Consider the following 14,257-nt stretch of genomic DNA (forward strand, 5'->3'; position numbering starts at 1 on the left):
TGTCTACACTGCCCATGTTACAGCGTGGCCGTGGCCGCAGCAGCGGCAGCACGGTGACATGGGCAGTGTAGACACACTTTATAGCCGGTGGAGACCTCTCCCGGCGATAAAAAAACTGCACCCTGAACGAGGGGTAGTAGCTTTATTGCCGGCAGCGCAGTTCCTGGTGATAAAGCTCTGTCTATACTGGTGCTTTTCAGTGCTAAAACTTTTGTCACTCAGGGGTGTGTTTTTTCACATCCCTGAATGACTAAAGTTTTAGGACTGAAAGTGGCAGTGTAGACACAGCCTTAGTTGGGACCTTTAATATAGGGGTTTGAAGCTCTCTGGAATGGATCCCTTTTCTTAGCTACCTAGGAAATTAGATCTCTTGTTTTGATTGCCCCAAGCTGCCAGCCTGTCTTGAGAGCCTGTTGAATTCTCTTCCCTCCTAGTCCTGAGCAGCATAAAGCCTCTTATCTCTGCTGGGATCAATGAGAACAGCTCCATATGTTGTTGTTGCATGTCTCAGGAGAAGCAGCCAACGCCTCTATTAGGCAGTACAGGAGGAATGCTGGCTCAGCCCTGGGGCCTTCTCAGAGGCACCAACAATCACAGGGGGATCCAGGAATGAGGGTGTGCAATCAGCCAGGCAGTAGGAGATGGGAAATGGCATCAATCCCAAGGCCAGCTGGGACATGTTTGTCAGGAGCAGTTTAAAGTCAATTTCATACCCCAGGGTTGAATGTGCCAAGGAGGAGACAGAAGAATGATAAAGGTGATAATGCAAACACTGGTTTTTATTTTCAGTTAGGTGAGAAGGACCTGAAGTAGACCTCCCAGCTGTTTCTCTGTGTGAGTCACTCCCTTCTCTCTCCTAATTTTGCTGTGTCTTCTCTGAGCTTTTTGCTGCTATAGCATGGGTGCAGCTCTCAGTGCGTGCAACACTAGCGCAGACTATTTACTTAGGCTGTTTGAAAAGTCGGTGCCTGTGGATTCTTTGCCAATTCTTAGGGGCTCCCACTGCAGAGGAATCCAGTCATGACACTAGCAGAGTCTCTGGGCTCCTCCACTCACACACAAGCATCCCTCGCCCTTTTGGGGGTTGAGATGAGAGGGGACTGTGACCCCTATCCAGTACCGCCATCAAGCACATTGGTCGGGTGGTCCCTCTGGGGTAGTGCCCCAGTCCCAGCTTTGCATTTGCCCCCAGGGGTTTAGACACGATGCCCCCACCTTGCAAGGAGATGCCCTTGGGTTGCCCGTTATGTTACCTTTTTGGATCTGGAGTCGATATCAGCAAGTTCCTGCACTGGGCACCTGCCAAAAGTTGTGGCAACTAAATGACTCTCATGTAGGTCCAAACTGTGACCTCCGGGAGGGGCAGAATTCCAGTCCCCTGGTCGCCCAAAATCCAACCCCTACGTTTCACCATGAAGGTGAAAAAAACCTAACCAGCCTTGGCCAATTTGGTGGTATAGGGAAAAATTCCTTCCCAGCCCCAAAGTAGCAACTAGCACAGCAACCACGATAAGGGAGGGGTGGGGGAGGTTGACTATTGGAAACCAACAAACAGGAAGTGGCTCTGAGCACATGGGTCTTATCATAGCTCCAAATTACAGGCCAAATCTTGTGAGACCTCAAGCCTACCATGGAAGGCCTGTGGGGTCTGGAAATTTCATGGGAACAGGCCTGTCCTGTCCATTTGCCTTCTCCCATCCCGGGAGCCACCAAAACACACCCTTCACTAGGCTTGGGGCCTTAACTCAGAATAGTGTCAGTGCTTTGAAAGGGTCTCAGAGATTCCAAGTGTCACCTATACAATAACTTGAACCCAGAGCCTCTAGGCTTCCGGACAGTGTCAGTCACAGACTCTAGCCCTAAAGATCCACAGACTCCATCCTAAAGATTCAGAGAGTTCAGACATCATTACGTATACAACTCAGATACCTCATTGGAGGACCCTTGACTCTGAAACATGTTCTCCTGTTGGACCAACAGGGTCTGTTGATGTTTTAGGCAGCCTGGACTGTCTATGCTTTCCCATGAGCGGGGTAAGAGTGAGATCTAAAGGGACTGTATCCAAGGCAGACATGCTCAGTGACTGCCTGATGGGTGCCTTTTAAAAATCTAATAAATATGACTTATTTATTATTTATTGAATGCCTTGAGCAGGTTCAACAATGAACACCACAAAGAATCAGAAATGACACCCACCTTCAAGGAGTTTACAATCTAAGTGAGACAGAAAATATACCCGGCAACAAGTGGAAGATAAAAGACTCTGGGGGGGTATAGATGTGCTTTAAAAAAAAGTAGAAAAATGATATAAATATAATGAACTGATTTCTAATAAGGCCTTGTCTATACTGGGAAAATGCACTGTACTAGAAAATGTGTTAATTAACCTTGGGTTAACTATGACCAGTTAACACATTTGTAAACTCAATTTGTAGTTGTGTGCTCTAGGTGCTAATCCTGTTTAGTAGTGAGTTAGCTAACACATTTTTCTAACACAGCACACTTTCCCAGTGTAGACATGGCCTTAGGTGGTTGAAAAGTATATGTGAGAATGAGAAGATAAGTATTGCAGCCTTATGGATTCCAGACAGTCATCCATGTACCCCAAAACAAGAGAGTCCCAAGAGTGTCACCAATTTCTGCACATAGAGCAGCACCCATTCCTTCACTCTCCATGTTTATTCTTTCATGGGTTTTCTCTCCATGTCCTACCAATGGACTCCAAGCTAGAGCCGGACAGAGCTTGGTCTCCAAGATTAAAAATTTTTCCCACTACTTGAGCATCTACAAACTCTGCAGAACTGTGTGAGATAGTTTTGGGACGAGGATTATTATACACCAGGGGTTTGGAGTAAAATTAAACCATTGGTAGCCTTGTCAAACAAAATCAGGACTGTGGCATATTTAGCCTTGGGCCCCAGTCTCAAGGCAGGAGGGAGAAATAGTTCATAGCAGCATAGGGAAAACTGATCAGACCCTCATCTTTTTTCATCCTCTCTCATTTTACGAGAACAAGGAATCTCTTGATAAAAATTAACAGCTGGTAAATTTACTACAAATAATAATAATAATAATGAAAATACTTCTTCAAAGAGCATGTAGTTAGCCTATGGAATTCACTATCATCGGAGGTCATCAGGTCAAATACTTTTGCTGGAACTTAATGTTATGGGCATTAATACCATGTATAGTTATGCATATGAAGATAAGAGTAATCCAATCTCATGCTTCAGGGCATAGGGATTTTTTTCCTACTCCCCCCAGAGCATTGCACAATAGGCTGGCTATATTATGCCTCCCCTCTTCTCCCACAGCTTCCCCTGAAGGCACTGGCTGCAAACAGAGACAAAAAACAGACTTGGTCTGATTTGGTACAGCAAATCTCATTTCCTTATGAAAGAGAGGGTGAGGGCTTTTCAGAGGTAGCATAGACCTGAGTCGGTCCTGCACCTCAGATCTTGAGGGTAAAAAGGATGTATAGCGTGTATCAAGATGGTAAGCCACTGGTATTTCTATTCCAGATGGACAAAATAGGGTGTTTCTTAGAATAATAGATTCAATCCAATTTTGCATCTCATAACAACTGCAGATTTTGGATCTAAAAACCTAACTAGGTTCTTTGGTCCAAAACAACCAATATGATTCTCTTTATCCAGCAGATGAATGAGAGATGCTGGCTTTGAACAGAGTGAGGTCACAGTCGCTTTCTTATCTCTCTGCAAGTCTGGACAGGAAACTAGGCTGGATGAAACTCATCTGGCTCCAGAGAATGAGTCAGATCACGACATTGTGCAACTTGAGGGGCAGGAGGTGGGAAGGAAAGTGCAGAGGAGGGAGGAATTCTGTTTTGCCATCCCACAGCAGCTCAGCTCAGCAGCATCCTGTATTTACAGTGAGAGTCTTGATTTTGTTTTTTTTTAGCCTAATTTTTATGTGTTGCTTGATGTACAAGTTCACTCTAGTTACTCATAGGGATGCCTATGCCATAGTGTGTGAGCTCCAGCCAATTAGTAAAACAAAAATAATATTAGCAATCTTCTCTTTCTTCCTTCCTTCCCAGGCTGTAGGAGAAATAGCTTGATCAGTTTGCCTGGGTGTGTGTGTTGAAGAGCTCATTGAGGGAAAGCCAAGTATAGAGATGAAGTTTGCACTTAGTTCTGAATATAGTGAGGCCCATGGGCATTCATATCACTTTATGTAGTGAGCTCCCCAACCTAGGACCAGCTCTTGTGAAAGGTCTGTCTCCTCTGCTCACGACCCTCCCCCTCCCCCATTGGTAACAGCTTTATTGTTTCAATTTAATGAAGTTGTTGTGGGAAGTCATGGTCATAGACAGAGAGTTGATCTATCATGTAGCTAGGGCCAATCTCATGGAGAGCTTTTAATATTAGGATAAAAAGCATAAGCTGGCCTCTGTATTCAATGGAGAGATGGTTCAGCTAATGAAACAATGGTGTGATGTGTTCCTGATGACCTGTGTTACTAAACAAGGGGACTGCTGTGTTTGGTACCAACCACATGCCATTTTGGCATACAATAGCAGGGAGTAGTCCAAACGAATCCCATGGCTGCAGAACAACTTAATGAACTGAAGGCGGTTCCTCAGAGCACTTTCCTCATCCTACCAGCATCACTTGGTCTTACCCTGGTTTCAGCTTTATTCAGTTGGTCTTCACCCAGGTGCTGATTTCAGTTTGACTTCAAGGGAGATGGTGCTGTTTATGTTTCATGTAGAGGAGATGCTAGGCTGGGAGATGTCTGGGTACTTCGGTCATCCCACTAGCTGTCCTTCTTGTTTGCTTTTGATGTTGACTAACATGGGGAGTGGACTGAACATGGCAGGAGATTCTGCACCTGGAGGAACAGTTGCCCATAACCATCTATTAGGTTTGGTCAAAGAGGAAGATTTTGAGCCATCTCAGGATGTTTCATTTTACCTTCACAGCCTCTTGGAGTTGGAACAGGTGGGTTTCGAGATCTATGCCCCAAAGAGGCACCCAGCAGGATGACTATGGATGTGCTTCTCTTGTCTATGGACAGGAGGAAATCCTCCCCCATCCACTAGCACAAAAAGTGAAGTCTGTGAACTGTGCCCTGTTCTAAAGCCTGAGAGTAACACAGAAAATTGCTATCTGATAAATGGCATTGGAGAAGGTGAGGCTCTGCACCTCGATCCCTATCCCAGGGAGAAGGTGAGGCCATGCCCTCCTTCCTTCTGCCCTGGTCTGTGGAATGGGGCCAGTCACAGTGCACTGGGGTGGGGGGAGGGGAGCATATCATTCAGCCCTATTATGCAAGGAACAGCCCTAGAAGAATAAGTGGGCCAGATCCTGGGTACCAACCACATGCCACATGCTGTCTCTGTGAATAACTGCATCATTCCCTCATTCTCCAGCTCAGAAATTCTGGCCTCAAGATGCTGTGCCTTGGCTGTGAGGGCCATGAAGATGCTTGCACCAGGAACATGTGCGACAGCTGCTATCTTGGCCAACACACTGGAGGCCTCCCAAGCTAAAAGCATGAGTCGCTCACTACATCTTGAGCTAACGAGCCAGTCTTTGTAACATGGGGCTGTAACAGTCTCACCTGCTCTGTGTACTGGGCAAGGGAGACATGCAACACACACTGAGCAGTGGGTCATGCCACTTGGCTAGCCAGCAAGTAGTCATACGTTCTACAATAAACTGGGGAGCCCCCATATAAATTAATCTATTGCTGGTCCTGTAAGTCAATAGTTACCCTGCAGTTTTTATTCTGTGACTAAACTGGACTAAGTTTGATCTTTCTTTGTAAATAGGAAGCTAAGATTTTCAGTTGTTTGCTTAGTGCGTGTAATAGATTTTCTTTACTTTAATCCCACTAACAGCTCATTTAGAAGCTGCCACCCTGACAAGCTCCCACCCCGTTCCAACTTCTCTGAGCTCATTCTGTCAGTGTGGTACTTCTCACTTCATCTGAGGCATCTATTTGTTAATGGAGGAAAAAGAAAATCATTGTTGGAGGCCCCTCCAAGGCAGAGAGCTCACATCACCTGAGCTTTTCTCTCCTACTTTACTGTGCCACTAAGAAGGGACTCCAGCCAACAGTGAGGGAGGTGTGGGGGGACAGGATTAGGGAGTGGGGAGCCTCTGACCTTATCCCACAGTGCATTGCAGGTGTTCCTGCTGACCAGCTCTGCTGAGAGTGGTTCTGATTCAGTGCATGATTATTGGAAGAGTTAGTGAGGAGGAGGTAAAATCAGTCATCAAGGAAAGAGACTAGACCTCCCTTTAGGGAGCCTCTGCCCACTGCTGGTTAATGGCTTGGACCCAGATAGCTTGCTCTAGACGCGGCCTCGACCCCATTAGCCACTGGCATCCGTTCTGGCTCCCCCACTCTCTCCTGGCTCAATTTCCTGAGGTTTCTGGTTTCCTGAGTGAGGGCAGAAGGTGTTTTTGGCAGAGAAGGTGGGAGCCTGGGGGTGGAGGGTGGATCCAGCGGGGGAGACAGGAGAGGAGGAGTCACTGATCACTGATAAATAAAAAGGCCCCCTCTTCTCCAGTTAATGCTACAGGACGCTGGGAGAACTCCCCCTTAGACAAGAGCTGCAGACTGAAGAGGAAGCAAGTCCAGAGTGAGTATGCAGAGACCTCCCTGTAGTTAGTTAGTTATTAATGTCTGTGCAGTGCTTTGCAGCAGGAAAATGTTAGAGAGATGCTATGGAATGTATTATTATCTCATCCACCATGACAAGGGCCCCAGGGCTGCCTTTGCAGCGCTACCCCTTACCAAGGGACTGCAGAAATTTCCACAAAGTTTGCAGGCAGTTAATATTAGCTCTTGTTCTGTGACCACTGCACACCAGAGGATGCTGTTAGATAGCAAGGGCTGGGAGTCAGAAGCTGGGCTGGGTGTGTTCCACCGTGGGGTGTGAGCATTTTTTGGCTTCACCTGGTGAGGTAGGGGGGTGCAGCCCTCAGGGAGGATGAGGTAGGGGGGTGCAGCCCCCAGGGAGGATGAGTGTGTGTAAGTGGTGGGCAGCCAGGAGATGAGCCTCTGCAAGTGAATGCAGTTCCCACAGCAACAATGGAGGCACTCACCCTGGGACAGCACAGAAGGGTGGTTAATTTGACTTCCAATAAGGTCTGTTTGTGGATAAAAGCAAAGTGTTTGGGCGAACGGCCGTTTATGACATGCCCTCACTTCTGTGGTGGCGGTGTGTGTGATGCCACAGGCATTCTGGGAGTGCTGAGTGACTCGGGAAGAAAGCAGAGGCTGGGGCAGTGACCCTGAGGACTCAGCACTGAAGGACAGGACAGGTACATGGGGTGGGGTTGGTTATGGCATTTATCACTGTGCGACCCCATCACCAGCACCTCTCTCTGCATGTCCTTCCAGCATCTCCCTCTCTGTGTGCCAGTCACCGTCTCTCCAGGCTTACTCCTTATCCCTCTCACGTTAGCCTTCCCACAGGCTGCTGGACTGGCCATGATTTCAGCCCACACTTAGTAAAATCCCTCGAACCGCATGGAATGCAACAAATCCTTACCCAGGCCCAGAGCAGCCCACTGCTCTCAAATCCAGGAGGTGCTGGGGTGCAGGGAGAGGAAAGGGAGCTGGGGAAAAGGGATCAGCAGGGCATATCAGACCCCATTTCTGCTCTTTACCACAGAGTAACTGGGGGCTCCTCATCATCCCAGGCTGAGCACTGTATATGAGGAATCGGTGCATGGGTGTGAGCTGGAATGGGACTGGCGGTAGAAAGGGGGAAGGCGCGATGTGTGGTCATCCTCTCCTGTGCTGGGCAAAAGGAGGAAGAAAAGCACCTTATTCTCACTGGGGGCCCCTGGTTACAGGCTCTACTGATTTCAGATCTTTTTCTCCCGCTGAGGATCAGAGGATCTGGACAAGAGCTATGAGTTTGAAGTTAACTGTTTCTTGGCATTGGTAGGGTGATTGGCAAAGCCCAGAGTAATCTGGTCCTTTCACAGGTTCAAGGCTCAGCCCAGTAGGGAATCATTTGGTTCCTGGCAAAATTTTGGTGCATGATAGGGTCCCTGTTCCATGCAGGCACATGCAGAATGTGAATCCTCCAGGAGAAGATTGTACAAGTGTAACCACAATGGCAAGGAGTAACAGTAACAACTGAGCGACTGTCTCAGGGAATGAACTGAGCTGGATTTGTGCCCACTGCCCAGGCTGTGTGACAGCTCCAGACTCCTGGAAAACTGCATGCAATCCCATAGGCTGGTCTGGTGCAAGGGGGGCTACATCAGAGCTCCTCAGTGAGCTCCATTTGGCTGGAGTGACCTCTTACCACTGCCCAGCTCAGCGCCATTGCCCAGTGTGCCCTGTCCTCACACACACTGCTCTGGCTGTGGCTTCACATGTGGTTTAAGTGAAACCACTGATCCCATCTCTCTTCTCTTTGAGTTGGCAGCCGTGAGGCTACAGACGGCAGCGCACATTCCCACCAGGGCCAGCTAGCCTGGTGCTGGAAACTGGACTAGAGTTTCCCACATAGCAAGTCAGAGTACGTTTGCTGAACCACTGGAGCAGACTGTGAAGTACTTCTGGCTCCTGCTGGCCTGCAGAGCAATAGATTTGGTTTGAACTTGGGTCCCCTGTATGGCAGGGAAGAGTGTTAGCACCAAATCATGTTCCAAGAGTCAGCAGCTCAGAGTGAAGGATCGATGGGATCAGTGGTTCCCATCCCACCCAAAGAAGAGGTGGCCCCATTCTACTTAGGGACCAGTGTTTGTGTGGGACCCCAGAGAATAAATGTAGATAGGTTTCTAGGGGCTACTGCAATATACATATGAACTAACAATAATCCCAGCAGAGGACGGGGATCCCATCAGGATTTGAGTACCATGAAGGGCACAGTAGGGTGTGTAGGGGGGAAAACCACAGGATTGAACTTCTATCTTTCCCCTGGTAGATGGAGTTCAACCAGAGCAGTACTGGGGTACATTAGGGACCAGTCTGAGGGGAAGCCAAGGATGGAACATTTGAGATCAAATTTCCCCCCCTCTCCAGGAAGCAGGGGGTTGGTCCCATTCCTTCCAGCCGTGGAGCTGACAGACAGTCCAGGCTCTGTGTGTCTGGACCAAGGGTGGTGACGGCAAGGATGGGAGACCAGAGGAATAATTAGGGAAGCAAATGTGTGGTCCTCCTCGGTGTCTGGAATTACACTCATATAGTTCAACATTTCTGGACACGCAGTGTTAACAGCTCACCTCCCTTTGAACTCTGGCACCCTGCCCCTGCAGCAAGGGCAGGGAAGGGAGTGTTCCTACCCCACCACCAAAGCCTGATTAGACCTGTTTATAGAGGGTGTTTTGTAACAGTCCCATAGAAGGCGAATGCCAGCCAGGCCCTACCTTCCCCAGGCTCCTTCATCTGATTCCTCCCCTCCCAGCTGCTGCTGTCATAATAAACACTCCACTGCTAACTTTGCAGGCTGTCCAGAATTTCCCGCTGCCCTCAGTGGAAAGAGAGTAAGACAGAGAACGAGAGAGTGCAAGATAGAGTGACTCCCACACAATGCGGACCCTCATCCTCCTCACGCTCCTGTCTGTTTTGATGGTGGCAGCTTTCTGCTATGGTAGGTGACCTCTTTTATTGGAGCTTGTTTGGAGTGGCAGCCAGCCACAGACACCTCTTGGTCTGTTCAGATGTTTTGCTTTGATGTTTATCTCCCCTTATCTGCTGCTGTCCTCTTGCCCATCCACTCCCTCTACCACTGTGTCAGACCGCTCTGCCTCTACTCCAGAACTCAATCACCTAGATACTTCTGCCTCCAGTCTAGAGCCGCCTGCACTTCAGACCCTTCCTCTTTACCACAGACCATTCTGTCACCACTGCAAACTATCTCCACATCCTTGACAATCCCAATCTGTGTGGATTATAGAAAGAGGAGATGGAAGAAACCTAAATTAGTCCTTTCTTAGTCAACACAACTTGTGGATGCACTGGAGGGGAGATCCTAGGTGCTGTTTACATATCAAAGTGATGCAGGGTCTGGTAAGGGGAATTCCTTATATAGATCCCAGGCCCTATTTCCTATAAGAAGGTGACTCTCTGAACTGTCCCTGGTTTGCCATTCTGTTGCATCCTCAGCTGCCTGCCTTTCCTTTGTTAATGGTGAGCAAGATTTTTCCACCCATCTTCCCCCTCTCCTTTTGAATGTCTCTCCCATTTTCTCCAGAATACATACACTTGCATATTAAGGGACCAATCTGACCTTGCACTGAAATATGCATATTTGGTGGTGATTTGTATTTCTATAGCATTTTCTATCAAAGGGCTTTACAAATATGAATTCATTAATTAAGCAGCCTGCCCCCACTGTGAAGTAAATAGGTGTCATACCTGTTATATAGAGGGATACATAAAGGAACAGAGGATCAGTGATGCTCCCAAGGGTAACATAGTAAATCAGTGGCATAGCCATGGATGGAACCCAGTGGTTCAGTCCTCTGTTCTGACCACTAGGTTGCCTTATTCCTTTCCTTGCTTTTCCTTTTAATCAGTGAATGAGACTCCTCAGTCTCTCTTCCCTTCGGTTTATTAATGGTGAGTGAAAAATTCGGTGTTCCATACCTACAGTGCCTCACTGAATGTTTTCCTCTTCTTTCTCCAGAGTCCCACGAGAGTATGGAATCCCACGAGTTTGTCAGTAAGAGACAATTTTACTACTTTGTTTAAATTAGAGGGGAACTAAGGGACTCCCGTACTCCACTGTCTTCCCCACTCTGCTACGGGTTCAGCTGAGCCTGGCAGGCATGAGAGTGGGGGACGGGTGGAAATTAGAAAGGGGAGAATAAACCACTCCAGACAAATTGGATTTCTTTGGTGACTGAATTTCCGGATGAGTCGAAGGGGGAACAAAACAGATAAAATACAGGTTGAATCCAGGAAAGCATTTGACATAATGTCTTACAAAATCTTACCTGAAAACTAACTGGAATTAGCTTTGACCACTGACATATTCCCTGAAAAGGGTCTTAGAAAATGCTATTGCTAAATAGCAATGTACTGAGTTTAGGAAGAGCTGCCTAAGAGGTGCAGCAGAGATCAATGCCACATCTGATATTAAACCATTAATTAGATGCTGTAAGGGAACTCACCCCCCCACTTCCTTCCCCTTGTCACTACAAGGAGCAGCTAAGATTGGCAGGCATGAGAGCGTGGAGCTATTACTCATCTGGAAAAAGGAGTAAGCAGCATGTTGATTCAATTTGAAGAGGATGATAAATTTGGGGAAGGAGCAATAATAGAGAGCAACCTACGCAAGTTTAGAATATAGATGGGTAGAATTTTTATTTATTATTTTTGTAAGGGATTTAACTTGGACAAATGCAAGTTAGTACATTTGGGGAAGAATAATTCAAATTATAGATCTTCAGTGGCAGGGGGACGCGTGGAAAGCAGTAAATTACAAAGGCGATCTTAGGTTCATAGTGATCCAAAAACTGGGCATAATCCTGTAATATGAAATGGCAGCAAAAAAAAGAGAGTGCCACTATGACTTTGGGCTGTATCTATAGAGGCATCAACCTGGGCTGCAGGTCAGTGATAGGGTTTGTTTATATGGCACTGGAGAGTCCTTGGGACATGTAGTTCATCTATATACCAGAAATATTTCAATGAGTGGGAGGGAATACCTAGAAAAACAACAGAATGTTTAACATGCTAGAGACACTGAGTGATGAAGAAAGAGTAACAGAACTATATCTGGGTACCTTGGCCAAATGACAGCCAAGGGAAATAGGATAATCATGGATAAGTATTTGACAAATGTAAACCCCATAAAGGGAGATGAGAAGAACCTGTTTAGTGTGGTTCAAAGAGATGATACCAGACAATGGACAATTTAGGCTGAATTTTAAGGAAAAAGATCAAGTGATGTGATCTATTAGAGTGTGGAATAATCTCCTTAAAGAAATGAGGGAAGACTCATTGATTGGTTATTTAAAATTGATCTGGAGAGTGCACTCTAAGAAACAAGCAGCTGAGGCTGGATGAACAGGGTGATCCACTGGACTCTTTCCATCATTAATTTATGGAATAAGAGTAGCAGGTTGGTAGAGAACATGAAGTCATGAAGAATAGGAGGCTGGTGAGAATGGCAGGCTAGAGGAACATGGGGTGCTCATGACAATGAGAGGCTGGTAGTTTACAGGACTTTGGAGTACAGGAGGCTAGTGAAAATAGAAGGTTGATGGGGTCCAGGAATCCATTGTGAATGGGAGGACAGGTGAGAATGGGACGTTGGAAGAACAGGATTTGTTGTAAGTAGCTGATGATCTTCACTTCAACTATACATTAATTAAAAATAAATATTCTCTCACCTCATCAGATCCCTTCATTAACAGACGAAATGCCAACGACTTCATGAGAGCTCAGCCAAGACGAAACTTCATGGTGCAGGAGAGGTATGTTTTCATAGGGTCTTTGGACATGGATAGAGGGGGCTTGGGGAGATGAAGATCTCTCCTAAGCAAGTTTAAGTTGGTGCCATTGAGGAAGGCCAATGCTATTAGCTTGGAGACAGAATTTCCTTCTCAGCCTGGGGGTCCCATGGGGGAACCCAAAACTGATTGAAGATAGAGGGAGATTAACTTGGAGTGTTATTGAGTATGAGAACTCTTCTCAGTGCCCATAGGGCATTAACTAATCAGTTTGATGAAAGCGCTAGGAGGGTGGGGAAATCACTGGTGTAAATCCTGAGAGGAAGGATGGTCCAACAGTTAGACACCAGTTAGTTCCCTTATCTACCACAGACTTCCTTTGTGTCAAGTCAATTAGTCTCTGTGTGCTTCAGTTCCCCATAACAGCACTGCCCTACCGCTCAGGAGTGTGGCGAGGATAAACACTTTACAGATTAGGAGGTGCTCAGATACTACAGTGCTGTGCTGGGGGCCATACAAATCCCTAAAATAGACAGAAACGGGGATTGGGGATGGGGCCTGAAAGAGAAGAAGAGAGGAACCCAGAGCTGAAATGCACAGTTCTGTGTAAGAGAGACTTAAAGGCAGCTCCGATCTCTTCTTACACTGCTGATCTCTTACACTGCTGTCAACCTAGAATAACTCCACTGATTTCAGTGTAGCTACTCTGGAGCACAGTTTGTGTTGGCACCAGAAAGGGAATGGCCTCCCTGACTCTGGGTGTATCTGCCCCTGTATCGGACAGGAAGAAGGCGCCCTTGTTATGAGATTTCCATGTGGCTATGTCAAATGAATAACAGAAAGAAAGTTCACTGTAATTAGCCCTGTGAACTTACTCTTCTAAAGTGATGAGTTCACATGACCCCCTATGAGAGGGCTAGATGGTCCCTTCATGGGACGTTCCAGCTCCCTTCCCTACCCCTGGCAACATGAAAGATCTGAAGAGCTTATGGCAGCAGGTTTGAGCTACTGGGGAAGTGAGACCCACTCCTCTGGCAACATAAGCCTCTACAGGCCCCATCTGCTGTGAATGGAACTTGGGAAAGGGCTCAATGCAGGGTTATTGCATTGGCAGAGCCAAGAAAAGCTGAAAGAACTGTAAAGGCATGTGTGGGAAGGTGGGGCAGGAGGACCTGGCCACAAACAGCAAAGTTTAAAATGACAACTTGCTCTCTCCTCCCCTTCCCCTTCCTTGCATATGCAGGATCAGAGAACGCAATAAGACCCCCCAGGAACGCCAGCGAGAGATCTGCGAGGACTACAACCCCTGTGAGCGCTACGCCATGCGCCATGGCTACATCGCTGCCTATAAGCGCTACTTTGGGCAGCGGAGGGGCAAGTTCGAGTAACAAGTTCCCATCCCCGGTGCCTGGAGCCTGGGTTCTGTACCTAGAAAGAGCGATGTCTCTGAAACCTATTAAGTTGCTTGTTAACTGTATGTTATCCTGCCTGCCCTCTGCTTCACTCCCCTGTAACCAGGGATTCCTAGATTTTGTGTTAATTAGCCCAATACCGCTGTAGAGGAGGTTGGACAGGAGCCAGGATGTGGGTGTTTATTAGACAATAAACTGCTGGTTTGATACTATTTCTTTGTGACTCTTTGTGTTTCCTTGTGTTTTTCTTTGGGGATCTTCTACAGGGAGGGTTAGTTTTTCTCTCTATACTCGACAACAGTACTGTGGTAAATTTGAACATCTATGAATCAGATGTGTTTTAAAGGCTGCAACACAATCAGGACTCTGACCTCTATTCTCTAGGGCAGTGGTGGGCAACCTGTGGCCCGTCAGGGTAATCCGCTGGTGGGCCGCCAGACAGTTTGTTTA

At 47.1% G+C, this 14,257-nt stretch overlaps 1 protein-coding gene across 1 annotated transcript; it reads left to right on the forward strand.

The window, feature by feature from the left end:
* Positions 1–6,541: 6,541 nt before the first annotated feature.
* LOC123367593 (matrix Gla protein) lies at positions 6,542–14,012 on the forward strand. The gene is made up of 5 exons (XM_045011926.1): positions 6,542–6,613; positions 9,442–9,586; positions 10,625–10,660; positions 12,344–12,419; positions 13,639–14,012. Exons 2-5 carry the CDS (start codon positions 9,526–9,528, stop codon positions 13,781–13,783), a joined length of 318 nt encoding a protein of 105 aa, XP_044867861.1. The 5' UTR covers positions 6,542–6,613; positions 9,442–9,525; the 3' UTR covers positions 13,784–14,012.
* Positions 14,013–14,257: the final 245 nt, after the last annotated feature.

Source organism: Mauremys mutica, chromosome 1 (assembly GCF_020497125.1).
Source record: "Mauremys mutica isolate MM-2020 ecotype Southern chromosome 1, ASM2049712v1, whole genome shotgun sequence".
Classification (NCBI taxonomy): domain Eukaryota; kingdom Metazoa; phylum Chordata; order Testudines; family Geoemydidae; genus Mauremys; species Mauremys mutica.

Bases quoted from the DNA above. Each gene is read 5' to 3' on its own strand.
- LOC123367593 (XM_045011926.1), top strand. From the start codon at position 9,526: ATGCGGACCCTCATCCTCCTCACGCTCCTGTCTGTTTTGATGGTGGCA. The intron at 9,587-10,624 runs GTAGGTGACCTC...TTCTTTCTCCAG, and splicing joins GGTGGCAGCTTTCTGCTATG to AGTCCCACGAGAGTATGGAA. The intron at 12,420-13,638 runs GTATGTTTTCAT...TTGCATATGCAG, and splicing joins AACTTCATGGTGCAGGAGAG to GATCAGAGAACGCAATAAGA.